Source organism: Miniopterus natalensis, chromosome 14 (assembly GCF_054644295.1).
Source record: "Miniopterus natalensis isolate mMinNat1 chromosome 14, mMinNat1.hap1, whole genome shotgun sequence".
Taxonomy (NCBI): domain Eukaryota; kingdom Metazoa; phylum Chordata; class Mammalia; order Chiroptera; family Miniopteridae; genus Miniopterus; species Miniopterus natalensis.
This window is the reverse complement of record NC_142094.1, coordinates 52,146,086-52,161,095: the sequence shown is the minus strand read 5'-3', so window position 1 is coordinate 52,161,095 and position 15,010 is coordinate 52,146,086. Positions and strand designations below refer to the sequence as shown.

Here is a 15,010-nt window from a genome sequence, read left to right as displayed (position 1 = left end):
CTGCCGGGTCCACCGGCACTTAGGGCAGAGTGAGGAAGGGAGTGAGAAAGCTCTTTGCAACAAGGTAGCTTATTTTCCGTAGACGCACAGACACGTGTAAAAACATCTGATCTTATAAATACTGCGGATGGGGACCCAGGCGTGCACCGCCTCTCAACTCCCTCGATGTTTTCTCCGAGTCTCTGATGGACGGTCCGAGTCCCAGGGCGCGATGAACCATCACGGACCGGCTCTGTCCTCCTTGCCGGAGGGGACATCCCTGGACGGTGGGAGCCGAGCCTGGGTCACCCTCGCAGCCGCCGCAGAGCCTGGGCCGGGGAGGGGCATGTGCCCTGCTGGGCGGTGCTGAGTGAACCTGTGCTGCTGCTGCTGCTGCTGCTGCTGTTTCCCGTCCACCCTCGTGCCTCTCCTCACATCCCCCTGGAGGGAGGGCACCCCCTTCTCGGATACCCCCATCCTTTAAGGCCCAGTTGAGCCCCACTTCAAAGGCCCCTTTTCCCACACTCCAGCTCTCCCCACCTGGCCCTTCATCTGAACCCTTCCCCAACTCGCAGCCTGGGCCACAGAGGTCAGCCCTTTGGGGGTGTCTTGACTCATTTGACATTTTAGTGGAACATTGGCAGCATCCGGAGCTGGGAAGGCCATGTCTCAGAGCCTCCTCTCTGGAACCCATTCGCCTCCCGAGTCCCATGCGGACGGGGGCTTGGTGTGTCCTGTTCCCCTTCCCATCCCCAGCGTGAGTCCATCACCTGGTAGGAAATATTTGTTGAATGAATGGCTGGATTTTACAGAGGATAGATACTTAGTAAATACCTAACTTGCACTCAGATGCTTTGGAGTTGGGTGAGCACGGAGTATCCCAGGACGGGAAAGTAGCCTGCGGCGAGGCCGAGAAGGAGCCGGGCTCCACTCTGCAGGATGGGGAGCCACTCGCAGGGCGGGCAGGAAGGAAGAGCTGTGTTAGGGAGTTATTGCAGCCGTGAGCAACCTTGGTGGGTGCTTGGTTATACAAAAAGCTGGAGACCCAGGCAGAAAATAATATAGACGGAAGGGCCTGAACAATAGCAGCAGCAATGGGGAGAGAAGGCGGAAAAGCACTTTGAGTGGGTTGGGGGTGGCCGCTGGGGAGAGCCTGTAGGGTTTCGTTACAGCCGACAGAACTGGGGAAAAGGAGAGAGTGGTCTGCTTCTGTTAGAACAGGACGCCTTTGCTCTGAGACATGTAGGGCACTGGTAAGACCAGAGGAAAGGGAAGACTGACGATATAGCTAGAAGATGCCCACAATGAATTTAAAGTTAAATAAAAATAGATGAATCTTCTGGAAGGAAAGGGGGGGGAATCCTCTTGAACTAAGTAAGGATCTCAAGTTGGGGAAGGAATATATTTAGGGCACAGGAAGCGGGTGAGGAGCTATTGTAGGAGATGAGCAAAAAGGGCTCATGGAAGAAAGAAAAAACTCCATGGCATCCAGGACAGAGAGTTTAGGGAATATGTCAGGGGTGTGTGTGTGTACACATACGCACAGAATAAAGTCTGAAAGGATATCATGAGCGTGTTAATTGTGTCATCCTTGGGTGATGGGATCATAGGAAACTTTTATTTTCTTCTTTTTTTAAAAACCTGCCTGAGGATATTTTTTCCATGGCTTTACAGAGAGGGTAGAAGAGAGAGAGAGAGAAACATTGATGTGAGAGAGACATTGATTGGTTGCCTCCCGCACTCATCCTGACGGGGCCGGGGATCAGGCCTGCAACCGAGGTCCATGCCCTTGGCTGGAATCACACCCGGGACCCTTCAGTCTGAGGGCCGACACTCTAACCACTGAGCCAAACCAGCCAGGGCTGTTTTCTTTTTATATATTGACCGTATCTGATTTTCCTGAAATGAAAGCATTATTTGTATAACTTTGAAGAATTACATTAAAAATATTTGAGGGAAGGGTGTTAAATCAAATATTACAGGAGAACTGAAGTCTGAGTCGATTGTTAGGATGGTAGGAGCCAAGTCTGAGTCATCCTCACATCCACTGCAGAGCCTGGGGCCCCTCGGGGAGGGAGCATGTGCTCTGCTGCTCATGCTGCTCAAATAAAAATAAAGCCACGTGTCGGCTAAATAATAAATAAACCTGCCATTCCTGCCTGCTGTTGACACACTCGATCAGCAACCATTAATTGAGTGCCTACCGGGTGCCAGGCACTGTTTTAGATACTGGGCCAGGGGGAGGCTGTGAATAAAATAGGTAATATTTCTTCTTGTCATGGCATTTACGTTCTAAATGTGCTCCAGTAGCACTTCCATTTTAGGTGACCAATTGGGACAATAAACTGAGATAAAAGACGTGGAAGCATTTTGAAAAGTTGGTATGCTAGGGGGCTAAGAGCCAGTTAGTGTTGACAGATTCAGAGAAAATAAAATGATTATTCATGAATGTGACACACAGATATAGAAGTTCTGGGGTTTTACATCCATGCATATGTATATTTTATACACCCTTAACACATTTCTCATTTAGTGCCTTTGTATTAAGACTGAATATCCAAGGGCATCAGAGCTTGAAAGAGGTGGAGTGCTGCCAACCCTAAAGGTATAAGCTGGGGATTTGAGGAGGGGAAGGAAAGGAAGAGAAAGGAAAGGTTCAGGATATATAGAAAATTCTGGAACATACCCAGGGATAACAGGTAGGACTATACTCTCCTCTTTTAGGAAGAGAAGCGATATTAGAAAAAAGACACAGCCACAGCTGTTAACTTCTCTTTGGAAGGGGTGTACGGTGTGGGAATTAGAAAACCTAGATTAGCATCCAGCTGCCCCAAGACCTTCTAAGACCTAGTCAGTAAAATGAGAGGGTTGCACTAGATCAGTGTTTCCTAACCTTTCTGATGAAGACTCCTTTTTAACAACAAGAAATTGAGGACCCCCCTCCCATGTAATTGTGGTTATATACAGGACTGTGAATTCAGTAGTGTGTCTAGAGGCATTTGTATTTCATTCGTGGGAACTTTGTACGTATGGCAGAGATGACACGACAGGCCGTTCTTCAGTGATGGAAAGGTGGTGAACATTTGAAGTCGTGGGACCCTCGCCCATAGTCCACGGGCTGCTTGGGCATCTTGAGAACCACTGCATTGGGTCTCTCCATCTTAGATCTCCTCTGCTTTGTAGCTCCGATTTAAGATAAAATATCAGGGCATATTAGTGTATTCCTGTCTGCTAATGGAAGACCCTTCATGGAGGAAATTAACCATTCTGTCTGCATTTCAAATAGAATTTCTAAGCTATGTCAGACACTTCTTAAATGAATGGCGATAAAGAAAAAGGTTATTTTTCCTTAATCCTTTCTGACATCTTTGTATAAATTGGAACTTATTTGCCGTGACTTTAATGTTCAGAAGTAATTATTTAGATGTTATTTTGGGGTTGCTATCAAGTGCTTGATAATTTTTCTTTCCTGCATTTGCCATCTGTGTTGAATATCACTTTTCATAGGGAACTAATGAACATGACTGCAGGTGTCTTTAATCATAGAATCATAGAAACTGGAGACAGAATAGATGGAAATGTTGTCTTTTCCTCATCTAGAAAACGGGTAATAACGTTACCCTTACTCACCAGTTGTCATGAATGAGAAATATGATTGCCAAGATAATTGCAATATAAATAGCTGCAAATTAAATGCTAGGTAATAAAAGTAGGAATTATTTGACTAATAAAAACTGTTTTTCTGTAATTTGATTTTTTCATTCCTAATGCCTCCTGGCAGTAGTCATTACTGCTGTAGTAATAATAAGAACAAAAGCCACAGCAGCAACTACAATTGATAGAGCAATTTTCTACACCCAGGGCTTCCCTTATATCATCCCATTGAATCTGCAAAACAACTGCAGAAGGCAAGCGTTTGGCCCAAGGTTACACTGTTGATAAATAGCAGGGATGGAATCTGAACTCAGGTCCGGCTGGCTCCAGTGTTCATGCATTTCCCATTGTGTTCCACTGCTTCTCAGATCTAGAACTCTCTGAGTTAAAGTCTCCTGTCTCACGTCAGCTGTTGCTGGTCTCCTGCCCATTCTCTGCCAGTTGAGTTGCTTAAGTGGAGGGCTTGGAGCAGGGAGGGCTTGTAGAAATGGTACTATTAACGCGATCCCTGGTTCTCACTCGGGGCTGCACATTAGAACCACCCGGGGATTCTACAAGATTCTTCTAGAATCTAAGCACCATTAGAATTTAAGCATCACAAAGAGAAGGATTATCTGTTTTATTCACTGTTAAAGTACTGAAATATACTGATGCCTGGTTTCTACCCCAGACCTATTAAATCGGAATCTCTAGGGGTGGGGCCCAAGTGTGTTTTTTAATATGTGATATTAATGTGCAGCCAAGGTTAAAACTGCTGCTCTGAAAGATTTCTTCATGGATCTCATCAGAAAGAGAATGGCTGAGGCTTCCCCCAGGAATGGTTTGATAATGGATGCGGCCCGGCGGTCTAGAAGTACTGGGTCTTGAAATCAGACCCCATGGGTACAAGGTCCAGTTCTCTCAGTTCCCAGCTGTGTGACCTTGGTCAAGTCACTCAAACTCTCTGAGCTCATTTCCCCATTGCTAATATTTTCCACTCCCTAGGATTGCTATGAGAGTTAATTTAAAAATCCATGTGAACCTCTTCCCACTGTGCCCAACACACAGTAAATGATGTCATTATTACCAAAGAAATGGAAGAAAAGGAAAGCACGGTATTTTTAGCAGTTTTTGCAGTATTTGTCTGAAAGCCTTTATTTAGCTTTGTACAGAAATTTGGATGAAATTGAATTAAATGATAAGAACTTCCCCCTCCCTTTTAAAACAATATTAGTGACCTCCTGAGCTATTAGAAGCTTCTGGTGAGCTTTCGCTTTTATTTTAACCTTTACTGTTTGTGCAGATTATAAAGTTGATGGGTTATTTCTCTCTTGCTTCCCAAGTAGAGCAGAAAGCTGGAGCCGTGGCCCTAAAGCGAGTGCTCAAAGCTGGCATTCTTGTCAGAGGCTGTTTTAGATTTAGCCTTCCGGTCATTTGTTCAAAGGGCTTTGACACTGAAGACCAAAAGATACCGTTGGAGATGCTGCTGCTGGCAGTTTAATTGGTATTTTTCGGGGTCGAGACGCACAGTTTCTGTACAGGCCGCATGAAACCAGAAGCAGGGCGATTGCCCAGGGAGTTCAGACAGGGAAGAGAAGGGGGGAGACATCAGGCGGAAGAAATCCTTCGAGCAAGCGATCTGACCATTTTAATTTTTTGGTTTGTTTTTGTGTATGTTTTTGCCACTTTTAAATAGATACTTTTTTAACTTTTTAGAAGTAGATACAGCTTAAGAGTATTTTTGTGACATCATTATGGGGCTAATAAAGGAAATACGTATAAAATATCCTACAAAAGCCAGGTTCTCTAATCTGTACTTTTCTTAATATAAAAGAAGTCAAGTACAAACAGTCATTGCGTTTATTGTGAATGGAGAAAATGTTAACCATATTTTCCACAGAGAGGACAGCAAAGAAGAAAGAGGGGTAGAGCTCCAGTTAGGTGAACCGGTTTGATGTTTTATCGAGTTATGGCTAACAGTGTTTTCTCTGGTACCAGGGCAAATATTGATTTGGTTTGTCTCCTGGCCCCTGAGAGTTGTGTGCCCACCTATTTTGTTGTTGCACTTAAATGAGAGCTAATAAATTGTTTGACTTTTGTAATTAAACTTAAGACCCTGATTGAAGGGGTTTTAGCTTCCCTGAAAATGTTACTTTAGGTTAATCTGCTTAAAGAGGAATTATCTATTTCTCATTAGAAAATGGAAAGGCTGTCTCTGCCTTTCTAACTGATGATTTCTATTGCCTGGCCATGAGTCTTAAGGGAATGTTAACCTTCAAAATGGTAACTTTCAAAAAATTACTTGTGGGATTTTAAAAAAATGTAGTCACAAATTTAAATCTTGACTCTTTTACATTTGTTATTGGCAAAGTGTAGGGTTGTCTTTTGTTTCTGTTATTGTGTTTCTTTTTTTCTTCCTTGATTTGCCTTTTTTTTTTTTTTTTGGTCCTGTTTAAGAAGTTGGAGGATTTTCATTATTTGAATAATTTATTAAAATGCTATTCACAGACATAGATGAGAATTATTTCCTGAGGAATTGTGATTTGGGGGGAGTAAATTCCCAGGAATTTTTAGTGAATAAAATAATTTTAGACCAATTTCTCAATATTGATCTGATTTTACTGCATCTCTTTCATATGTGACAATCATATAAAATTACCATTGGAGCCCCAGGTACTTCCAAAATTATTTAAGGTGACACTTGTGGATGAATATCTACAGTCTAATGCCTTAGATTAAAATTCTGTGCAATTTTCAAAAATACACAAAATTGTATTGTATGTTAACAAGGGATAATGGATCCTGTTTATAATTAAATAATATAATTACGTATTAAATTTTGTGATCGTGCATTCAGTGCCTTAGGTGGATATGTAGAAATAAAAGTAGCACTAATCAGAGTCAGTTTCTCAGAAAAATAATGTTTCCACTAATACTTAAAGAGATTTAGCAAGGATGGAAGTCTAAAATGTTATTTCTAAAGTGAAAATAATTTTAATATGTTATCAATGATACCTATTTTCAGCTTGGGCTACAGTCAGCAAACTATTTTCAGTACTGCAGTCTGGGGATAGGACGGAAAAAGACAGTGCAGGGGACTCTAACACAGTAGTACTCAGAGGCGGGTGAAAGTAGGTCTGCAGTTGCGAGTATGCCAAACAGTTTATTCTTGTATTGTTATTTATTAGTTATTGTAGTATTTTCCCTGCATATCAGGATGTCTTTGTGTGATGGCACTTTCACTTGAAGTAAACAATGAGGCAGAAGTGAGGCTGGGCATAGCGGCATCTGGGTGCGCGTGGAGGTGGAGGGAGGGCCAGAGGAGCCGCGTGAGTCTGCCGGGCCCACGCCCTCCCCCTGCCCTTGTCGGAACCTGCAGAGCTCCCTAAAGGAGCTCCGCTTGTTCAACAGCTGCCGGTAGACTGTTGTAAAAACTTGAATTGATTTACAAAGAGCCAAGTGATGTTAAATATCCCTGAGCTAGTCTCGGTAACCATCTCCCCCAAAGTTCAAGGCCAAATATTTGCACCCTCATCTTATCATCTTTATGGGGATTTGAACACAGAGAAGGTGGTGAATCACATGCATGAAGCGGGCGTTTCAGAGAGAGGAGAGGTCCAGGTTATTTACCTTAGACATCTGGACTTTGTAGCGAATGTTTCTACCTCTAAAATTTTAAACGTACGGTTTCTGTTTGAGAGACCCAGTACCGGATTTCCTTCTGATGTAAAATTATGCCGTGCCAACACTTGTTGGAATTTTTATTAACTTGTCGGGCTGGCCTGAGCTCTCGTGCCAAACCATAGGTGCTTTGTTTTCGTTACAGCCAGGCTGACAGCGTATAAGGGGAGAGAAAGTCCCCGTGCCGATGCAGAGGGTACAAACTCAAAGACTGTGTTTTGTGGGTAAAGATCAAAGACTATGTTTTGTAGAATAAGAACAAAAACATAACTTTTATTTTAAAGTGTGGTATTTGAAATAAATAAAATGTATGTTTACCAATTTATATGCTGCAGAGCGAATATTGTCCTATATATCATTACTTTACTGAAAATAACAGCCATTTTGGATTCTTAAGACCATTGCTAGAAAAATTTATCTGTTCAATTAGTCATTTTCTATATATTTCTCATAAACCCATTGTTGGAAAATTAGTTGTCCTTTTTTGAGATAATTATAAATCTGCACAAGGAGGAAATGCAAGCAAAATGAAGAATTCAGAATTATAAGACCTCTCTGAATTTATATTTGCAACCGGCTTTATCTCCAAGTATTATTTGTTATATGAGAACAGCCAGAGAACGTCACACACATGCCTGTACCGTCCGGGTGAAGGCTTGGCTGTCACATTGGTATCAGCCCGTGTGGTTACTGTGCTTACGAGAGACTCACCTTGCTCCCCAAATTCAGGCTTTAGGACTATACACCTGATGCCCCCCATCTCATCTACTTTTGACAAAATGTGTAGGTAAAGTTTTAGTTTTTTTATGGTGGGCATCTAAAACCAGTCCTTTGGATCAGTCAAATGTGCACTGTTACTAAAGTGCATCTCTTTCTGTTGGAAATTTTAAAATAAGCTATAACTCTGGAAGGATATGATTGGAGGAAAGGAGATGTGATCTTGTATCTAACAAACTGGAGGAAAACAGATTATGAGAATACTCATTTGACTGTAGTGCTTTCTGACTTTTGAAAGAAAGGAAACTTTGCAGCACGTAATTCTAAGAAGATTGCAAGAAGCGAGAAATAGAACCAGGCTCTTCATGGGGAAGGGGGCTGAGGTCTGTGCTTGTATAGCTCCCGCCGCGTCTGACTTAGTCGTATGGACTGCGGCTGAAATGTTCATTTAGAAGAATCCCGTGCATTCTACCGAGGCATGAAATAGATCTTTTCTTCCCTTAGCCAGTTGTTCTTTATTAATCCAGGAGCTATAAAACAAAGTTCATTTCACATCATTTTCTAGCTGGAAAGTAAGGACACCTTATATGTGGAATACAGACTTGTCAACAGGTACAGCTATCCACCAGCCTGACGTTAACTTATTAGTTAAGCATAAAGAATCTTAGCATCTCTGTGTGTCAACTTTTAGTGGCTGAGATACATGTTGGTAACACGTGTAAGCGCCAAGCCAATAGAGGGCTCCGGCTGGAAAGTCTGTGGCCCTCACTCCGTAAGTAAATGCGCAGACCCGGTTATGAGGAGTGTCGGCTCCTCCCCTCTGGCCACCACACTGTAGCCCAGGGTGTGATTCTCACTGCTCGGCGCACATGCCATCAGTTCGGTGTGTGGACGTAGGAAAGATGCAGCATTTCAAAACACATTCTTTGAAACACACGCCCAGCATCTTGACAAACCCCACTTAGTATGAAGTTCGAACAAACGTTAATTCAAGGTGAATTTCTCCCTCGTGAGGTCAGGTGGTTTAAAACGTGCCGCACGGACCCGAGAGGAGTGAGACTGGGACGCTCCAGTCCGTTGCCTCTGAGCTTGGGAGCTCCTTTCGGACAGACCTCCTGCATCGTGTGCAAGTAAAGCACAGAGGAGACTGCAAAAGCGAAACCAGTCCTGTGGCTACTGTCAGACATTCATCCCACCGACCATGTGCTTGTTTGGCTTGATTTTCCCTCTTCAGATGTTCTTTTTTCCCCCTCCAGATGTGTTAACACCATCCACTCTCACTCTCACTCTGGGAGTTCATGCAGAGGACAAGCGGCCAGGGCACCAGCGGCTGGCCAGCCACCCTCCCACGGCCCCCGCTGCAGCCCACCGACAGCCACCTTCCCTGTGCACTGCTGCTTCCCCAAGGTTCTTCGCAAGGGGGTTGGGATTCTGGCCTCGGGAGTCCAGGTTCTCCTGTCTTGGCTGCAGGGGCTTAGCTCAAGCCACTTTTACTCTTTCTTGACTGCCTATCTAACAGGCAAAGCTGCTAGAAATAACTGGTCATATTTACCGCTCACCCATGTGCCATTATAGCAATCATTTCTATAGATAAGGAAATCATACAGCCAGGCAGAACTTTTGGGGTCATTTAATTCTACACCCTCATTTTACAGACCAATAAAAAAGACCTTCCTATAAAAGCCATAGAGGCCCACACTTCACCTCCCCTTCCCTTAAAAGACACACACAACAAAACAACCCCACAAACTCCAGTTGTTTGTGAAAAGCTGCCAATGTGATTCTTCATATTCAGGAATCAATTTATTTAATGGGATTAGGTGTAAGGAATTTAAAAATTATCTTCACTATCTGGGTAGGTAAAGGAAAAATACCTTTTATTACATACAGCACATTTTGGTGTAATATATGTAATCACCTTAATGGAATATCCACGTATTCTGACAATATTACAAGATTTAAAAATCTAAAATCCAAACTTCCTAAATTCCAAGGGAAAAAAAGAGCTGCATCTACTGACAAGTTATGAAACCTATACCATGGCCTTTTAGAAGGTTTACATGTAGAAAGTTCTCCAGCTTTCTTCATGTAAACAACCTTCAACAGCCTTTTATAACTGAAGGCTCTACACTCCCTTGTTTGTCAAGGAAGCAGGCAGATGTTTTTGCCTTTTTGAAAAAGTACAGTAACAAGTCTGCTGCTTCGGCTGCAAGAAATATTCATGGCTCGCTCTGGAGGAAGGTGACTCACCTGAAGCTTTGTTCCCCAAATTAGTAACGTTAGTAACTGGCAGCATCTCACTGCGCAAGTGGTGCTTCCCACCAATTAAATGAAAAAAAAGCGCCTCTCTCTTATTCAGCCACGCACTTCGGCTTTCACCTGCCAGAGGGAGATGAAACCACCCCTAACGGCTGTTTATTTCGCTGGCAGGTTCCTGCCTACAACAAAGTGATTTTTCCCTGGGTGAATTACACCCTCACACTGGCGTGGCAATGACTAATAAAAGTATTCATGAAAACTACTTAAGTGTGTCGTCCCGGTCCCTACCGCGCGTCGCTGCTGCCGCCAAGTGACAGGTCTGAAAAATCAGCAAATCTTACCCAGCCAGAGCATCGTTCCTTTCCCAGACCAAGGCCCCGGCCGCCTCCTAGACAAAGGTGCTGTCTTCCTGAGTGATGAGGAGGAAGACGCTTTCCCGAATCACTCATGGCCCACGTGGGCGTCCCTCCGGAGCCATGGCTCCCCAGGAAAGAACGGCATGGGCGTGGGCATGGGCGTGGGCATGGGCATGGGCATGGGCGACTAAGAGAATAATGTTTCCCCCCCAAGCTATCTAACTTTAGGGTTGAGGGAATTTCGAGCTTAGTTTGGTCAGTTCCCCACAGCCTCACGCAAAATCATCCTACGCTAGAGGAAGGGAAATTCTCTGTCTTAAAAATCCGTCAGTCACACCCGAGGCTTGTCCCTCTGAACGCCCCAGTCCCTGAGGACACACGCAAAGACTGTCCTCCGGAGCAGCCTCCTCCTCGAACCGGGCTAAGAGCTTTTCAATTGCTGTGACATTTTCAGCCAGGGAAGTCGTGGTCGTCTTCGCGGGGGCAATGTTTTACAGGCAATTACTTTATATGATCAATGGAGCAATTCCCCCTTCCAGAAAGGAAGCAAAGCGATCAAGTTAAATCATTAAAGAGAGAAAGGGAGCGAGCGGGAGAAAGGGTTCATCTCATTAGCAGGTGCCTGTGCCGCGGGCTCCGCGGAGGCTCACAATGTCACGGGCCCTTTAAGACAATGCCCGCGCCCCCTCCGCCACCCCCGCCGGCTCCCCCGGAGCTGTTGACAGGTCTGAACCTCCCGAGCAGCCCATTGTGGCCGCAGTAGGAGGCACCTGCAGAAAATGTGCCAAAACCAGGCGGGGAGCAAGAGCTTTTCAATAAGCCCCGCAGCTGGAGAGGAGCCGCAACACTAAACAAGCAGGCGGCCAGGCATGTGATGGGAAAAGGGGTCAGAGGCAGGCGCCTCCCCTCGGCTTTCTGAGCACCGTTGGCTTCAATTTGCTGACATCTTCTAGCTGGCTTTTCTCTATTTGCTTAATATGCTGAGGTATTTAGCTTAAAAGCACTAAATGCCCCATCAGACGAGCTGGTCTCTCTCTCTCTCTCTCTCTTCCCCCTCATTTACTGTTATTAAGGACGTTTTCCAGTATTTTCTCTCGCTTTCTGCCCCAAACTGAGATTGTTTTCTTTTCCTTGTGTCTCATGGCTCGTCACAGGCATCCTCTGCCACCCTTGATTTTAGTCGTCTTTAATTCAGAGACGGGTGAAAGCCTCCCACTCCAGAGTGGGCGCCCTCCCTGAAGCTCGCATCCCGGCTGCCCCTAGCTCGGGCCTGGAAGCCACATTGCTTTTCCGCTCGGCAAACATTTATTGTGCGTCTACTGCGCGCCCACCGCTGTTCTCGGGGCTTCTAGAAACCCGGAGACGGACAAGACATGCTTCCCCTCGCGCTGTTTAGGACCCAGCAGAGAGGCTAAATAACTAATATAATCGTGGGTTCTGGGAATCTGCTTTGCACCCCTGCACTTTCATTTGTAGAATTCACAGTCCCCTTTGAGAATAAGCAGGAGTGCGTTTGGGGGGGGGGGCAGGGGTGCATGGAGGGACCCGGGATGCACTGTGGTGCAGTGGCTTTGTCAAGCGGGCCTTGGGAAGCAAGAGGACAGATTCTCAATTTCATCTCTCCAAGATAAATGATAGATGAGCCCTGGCCGGTTTGCTCAGTGGTTAGAGCGTCGGCCTGCAGTCCGAAGGGTCCTGGGTTCAATTCCCGACCAAGGGCACGTACCTGGGTTGCAGGTTCAATCCCCGGCCACGGTTGGGGTGCGTGGGGGAGGCAACCAATCAATGTGTCTCCCTCACATTGATGTTTCGAGCTCTCTCTCTCTTCCATTCTCTCTGAGAAGCAATGGAAAAAATATCCTCAGGTAAGAACAAAATAGATGAGAACCCTCATCGCTTCTCAATTTTGGCAGCTCTTGTTGGCCCACCGCGCCTCACCTTACACGCTCTCCGGTTGCTATTCCTGCCTGAGTTTCCCCACTTGAAGTAGTAAAGATTCTCTTATGAAAACCTCCGAGCGTCAGGGCCAGCCTCCCTGCCCAGGGCCGCAGGCGGGTAGCAGGAGGTGCGGGGCAGGCCTGCCAGCAACCGGCCCCCGGCTGCCCGCCTCAACCTTCCTGCCCCTGCCCCTCCCGGGCCGCCCCATCAGCTGGGAGCAGCGCGGAGACAGACAGGCAAAGTGACATTTTCACAGTGACACTCTTTCCCCCCCCAGATGGAGAGTGTTGGCGTGTACGGATTCTGTGGGTGCACATCGAAGAACAAAATGAAGTGCGACTCGAGGTGGGAGGTGACGGCTTCAGGTAGGAATGAACTGACTTGTGTAAGTATCCGACCAGCAGCAGAAATGGTCATGCCAAGAACTTCGTTCCTTCACAGAGGGACCAGGCGCCTCTAAAACGGGCACGTGGCGACTTAAGCACACATAAGACATCGGCTGAGCGGCCGCAGAGCACCAGCTTGCTCAGGATGCCCTCACGTGGGTGGAGGTGTGAGCGACAGGGTGTTTCCGAGGCACTGGAGTCAGGAAAGAAATCGTTTCCCGTGGGCCCAAAGCCGGGGATGGTCACTGCCCACGGCTCGCGGAGGGGGCCTGGCGTGGGTCTAGCCTGCTGGGCACACTCTTGTCCCCTGCTCTGCTCCGTTTGGGCCCATACTAAGGCAGGAAGAGGTGGTCTCCCGGCTCCTCTGGGCTCGTTTGTGCTTTGACATGTCTCCCCTCTCAGAGGACGGGTCCTCTTTTGCCTTCTTCCCCCAGCGCCTCCCTCCAATTCTGGAGAAAACAAGAGGACTATTCATGTAAAAAGAGAAAGAGTGAGCAGGGAGGGAGGAGATGCCACCGACAGACTCCATTGAAAGCCACTGGCTGTTCATTTACATTCACACTTTTAAAAAATGTTAACTAATGATGTTAAATGGTTTGCCAAAGGTCCTGGCAGGTCAGTTGTAGAAGTGTCATTTCTGCCTAATTAGGGCTCTTGTGGCTGCCTGGGGCCTCCCAGTGCAACTGGTGACAAGCCGAGAGCTGACAGCTTCAATTGGTGCCAATGGAAGGTTGGACTGGTCATGTTTTCCAACTCAGCCAGGTGTTTGCTGAATGGGGGAGGGGACTAGTGAGATCTGAGCGCCTCTGTGGTCTTTTTTCTTTCACTGCTCCCTCCCAAGTCCTTCCCCTTTGCCTGTCTTGTCTTGTGTCAAGGTCAAGAATGGGCTTTGCTAAATCAGCAATTTGGGCTATCTCTGGGAGGTCATTAGCAATCCCCGGCCCAGACATTTCAAGTGGTCTCAGACCCAGAGGCTAGATTTTTTCTCCCTAAAAATCAGAGAGTAGGAAAAGAAAATTTTCGGCAAAAAAAGAAAAACAATGGAAACAAAACAAAACAAAAAAGACCCAGAAAACTCTGCACAGCCGCCAAAGTGTTAAACTCCTGAAGACATTCATAGTAATAAAATTACTTGAAAACACAGTTAAGGCATCCTGATCAGTGCTTTAAATATTTTAAAGAAGAAAAGACAATAACGAAAACAAATCCTATAAACCTTCAATGGGCGTTAGAGTACCTGTCACATAGTAGGTGCTCAATAAATACTTTATTGTTCAATTTGATTTTTCAGGAGAAAAATTATTGTCTGAGAAACAGCGATTAATAGAAACTCTGCTACTTTTCACGCTTGCTGTAAGTGTTTCTACAACGCCCTTTCAGTTTCTCAGCTGACTATAAGACACATGCTAAGTTCAAGTACCACATGACGGGTTGATATGATTAGCTTATTTTTTGTCCCCCCCCCCCCGTACTTTTCTTCATTTTTGTTTTTTAACAACTTGAAACAAGCAAAATACCAGTGGTGCTCAGCAGCCCCAGGCTGCAGCAACTACAATGCAAAGAGGCTCTCCCATGGCAGGGACAGGACACCTGTGTCCAGAACTTGGATTTGACGCACTGGCAGATCCCACAGGGATGACTGCGCTCCCTCTGCACCTGAATCCAAGGCGCCAGACACACGTAGCGCACTGAGCACATTAGTGGGCCTGTTAGACAGGGAGTGACGAGGGATAACACGTGGGCACTGGGGGCGATGCTGTGTTAAAAGGAAAAAGGGATCTGAAAAACGCAACGTTTGTTTTGTGAAAAATGTAAGACCAGACACAAAGATTACAGTTCTGGGAAGGAGGAGGGAGATTAAAGTGATGGGTCTCTGAAACTAAGTTTTTGGCTTTATTTTTCTCACCCAATGACCCCTTTCCCACCTGCTGCCTCCGTTTTCTCTAATATGGGACAGTGGAAATTGGGCCCGAGAAATACACTGCTCATGTCTGTCGATTTGATCAAAGGAGTGTTGTGAAGATTACATTTTGAGACAGCATGTACAAGCACGCCTGGGAC

At 45.7% G+C, this 15,010-nt stretch overlaps 1 protein-coding gene across 1 annotated transcript in view; it reads left to right on the top strand.

Moving 5' to 3' along the window:
* Positions 1-15,010, top strand: part of HSPA12A (heat shock protein family A (Hsp70) member 12A) — a 107,440-nt gene that overhangs the window by 1,126 nt on the left and 91,304 nt on the right. Inside the window, exon 2 of the mRNA XM_016212181.2 lies at positions 12,841-12,928. Coding sequence (XP_016067667.1) covers positions 12,841-12,928 — 88 coding nt within the window. The remainder of the gene's footprint in view (positions 1-12,840; positions 12,929-15,010) is intronic.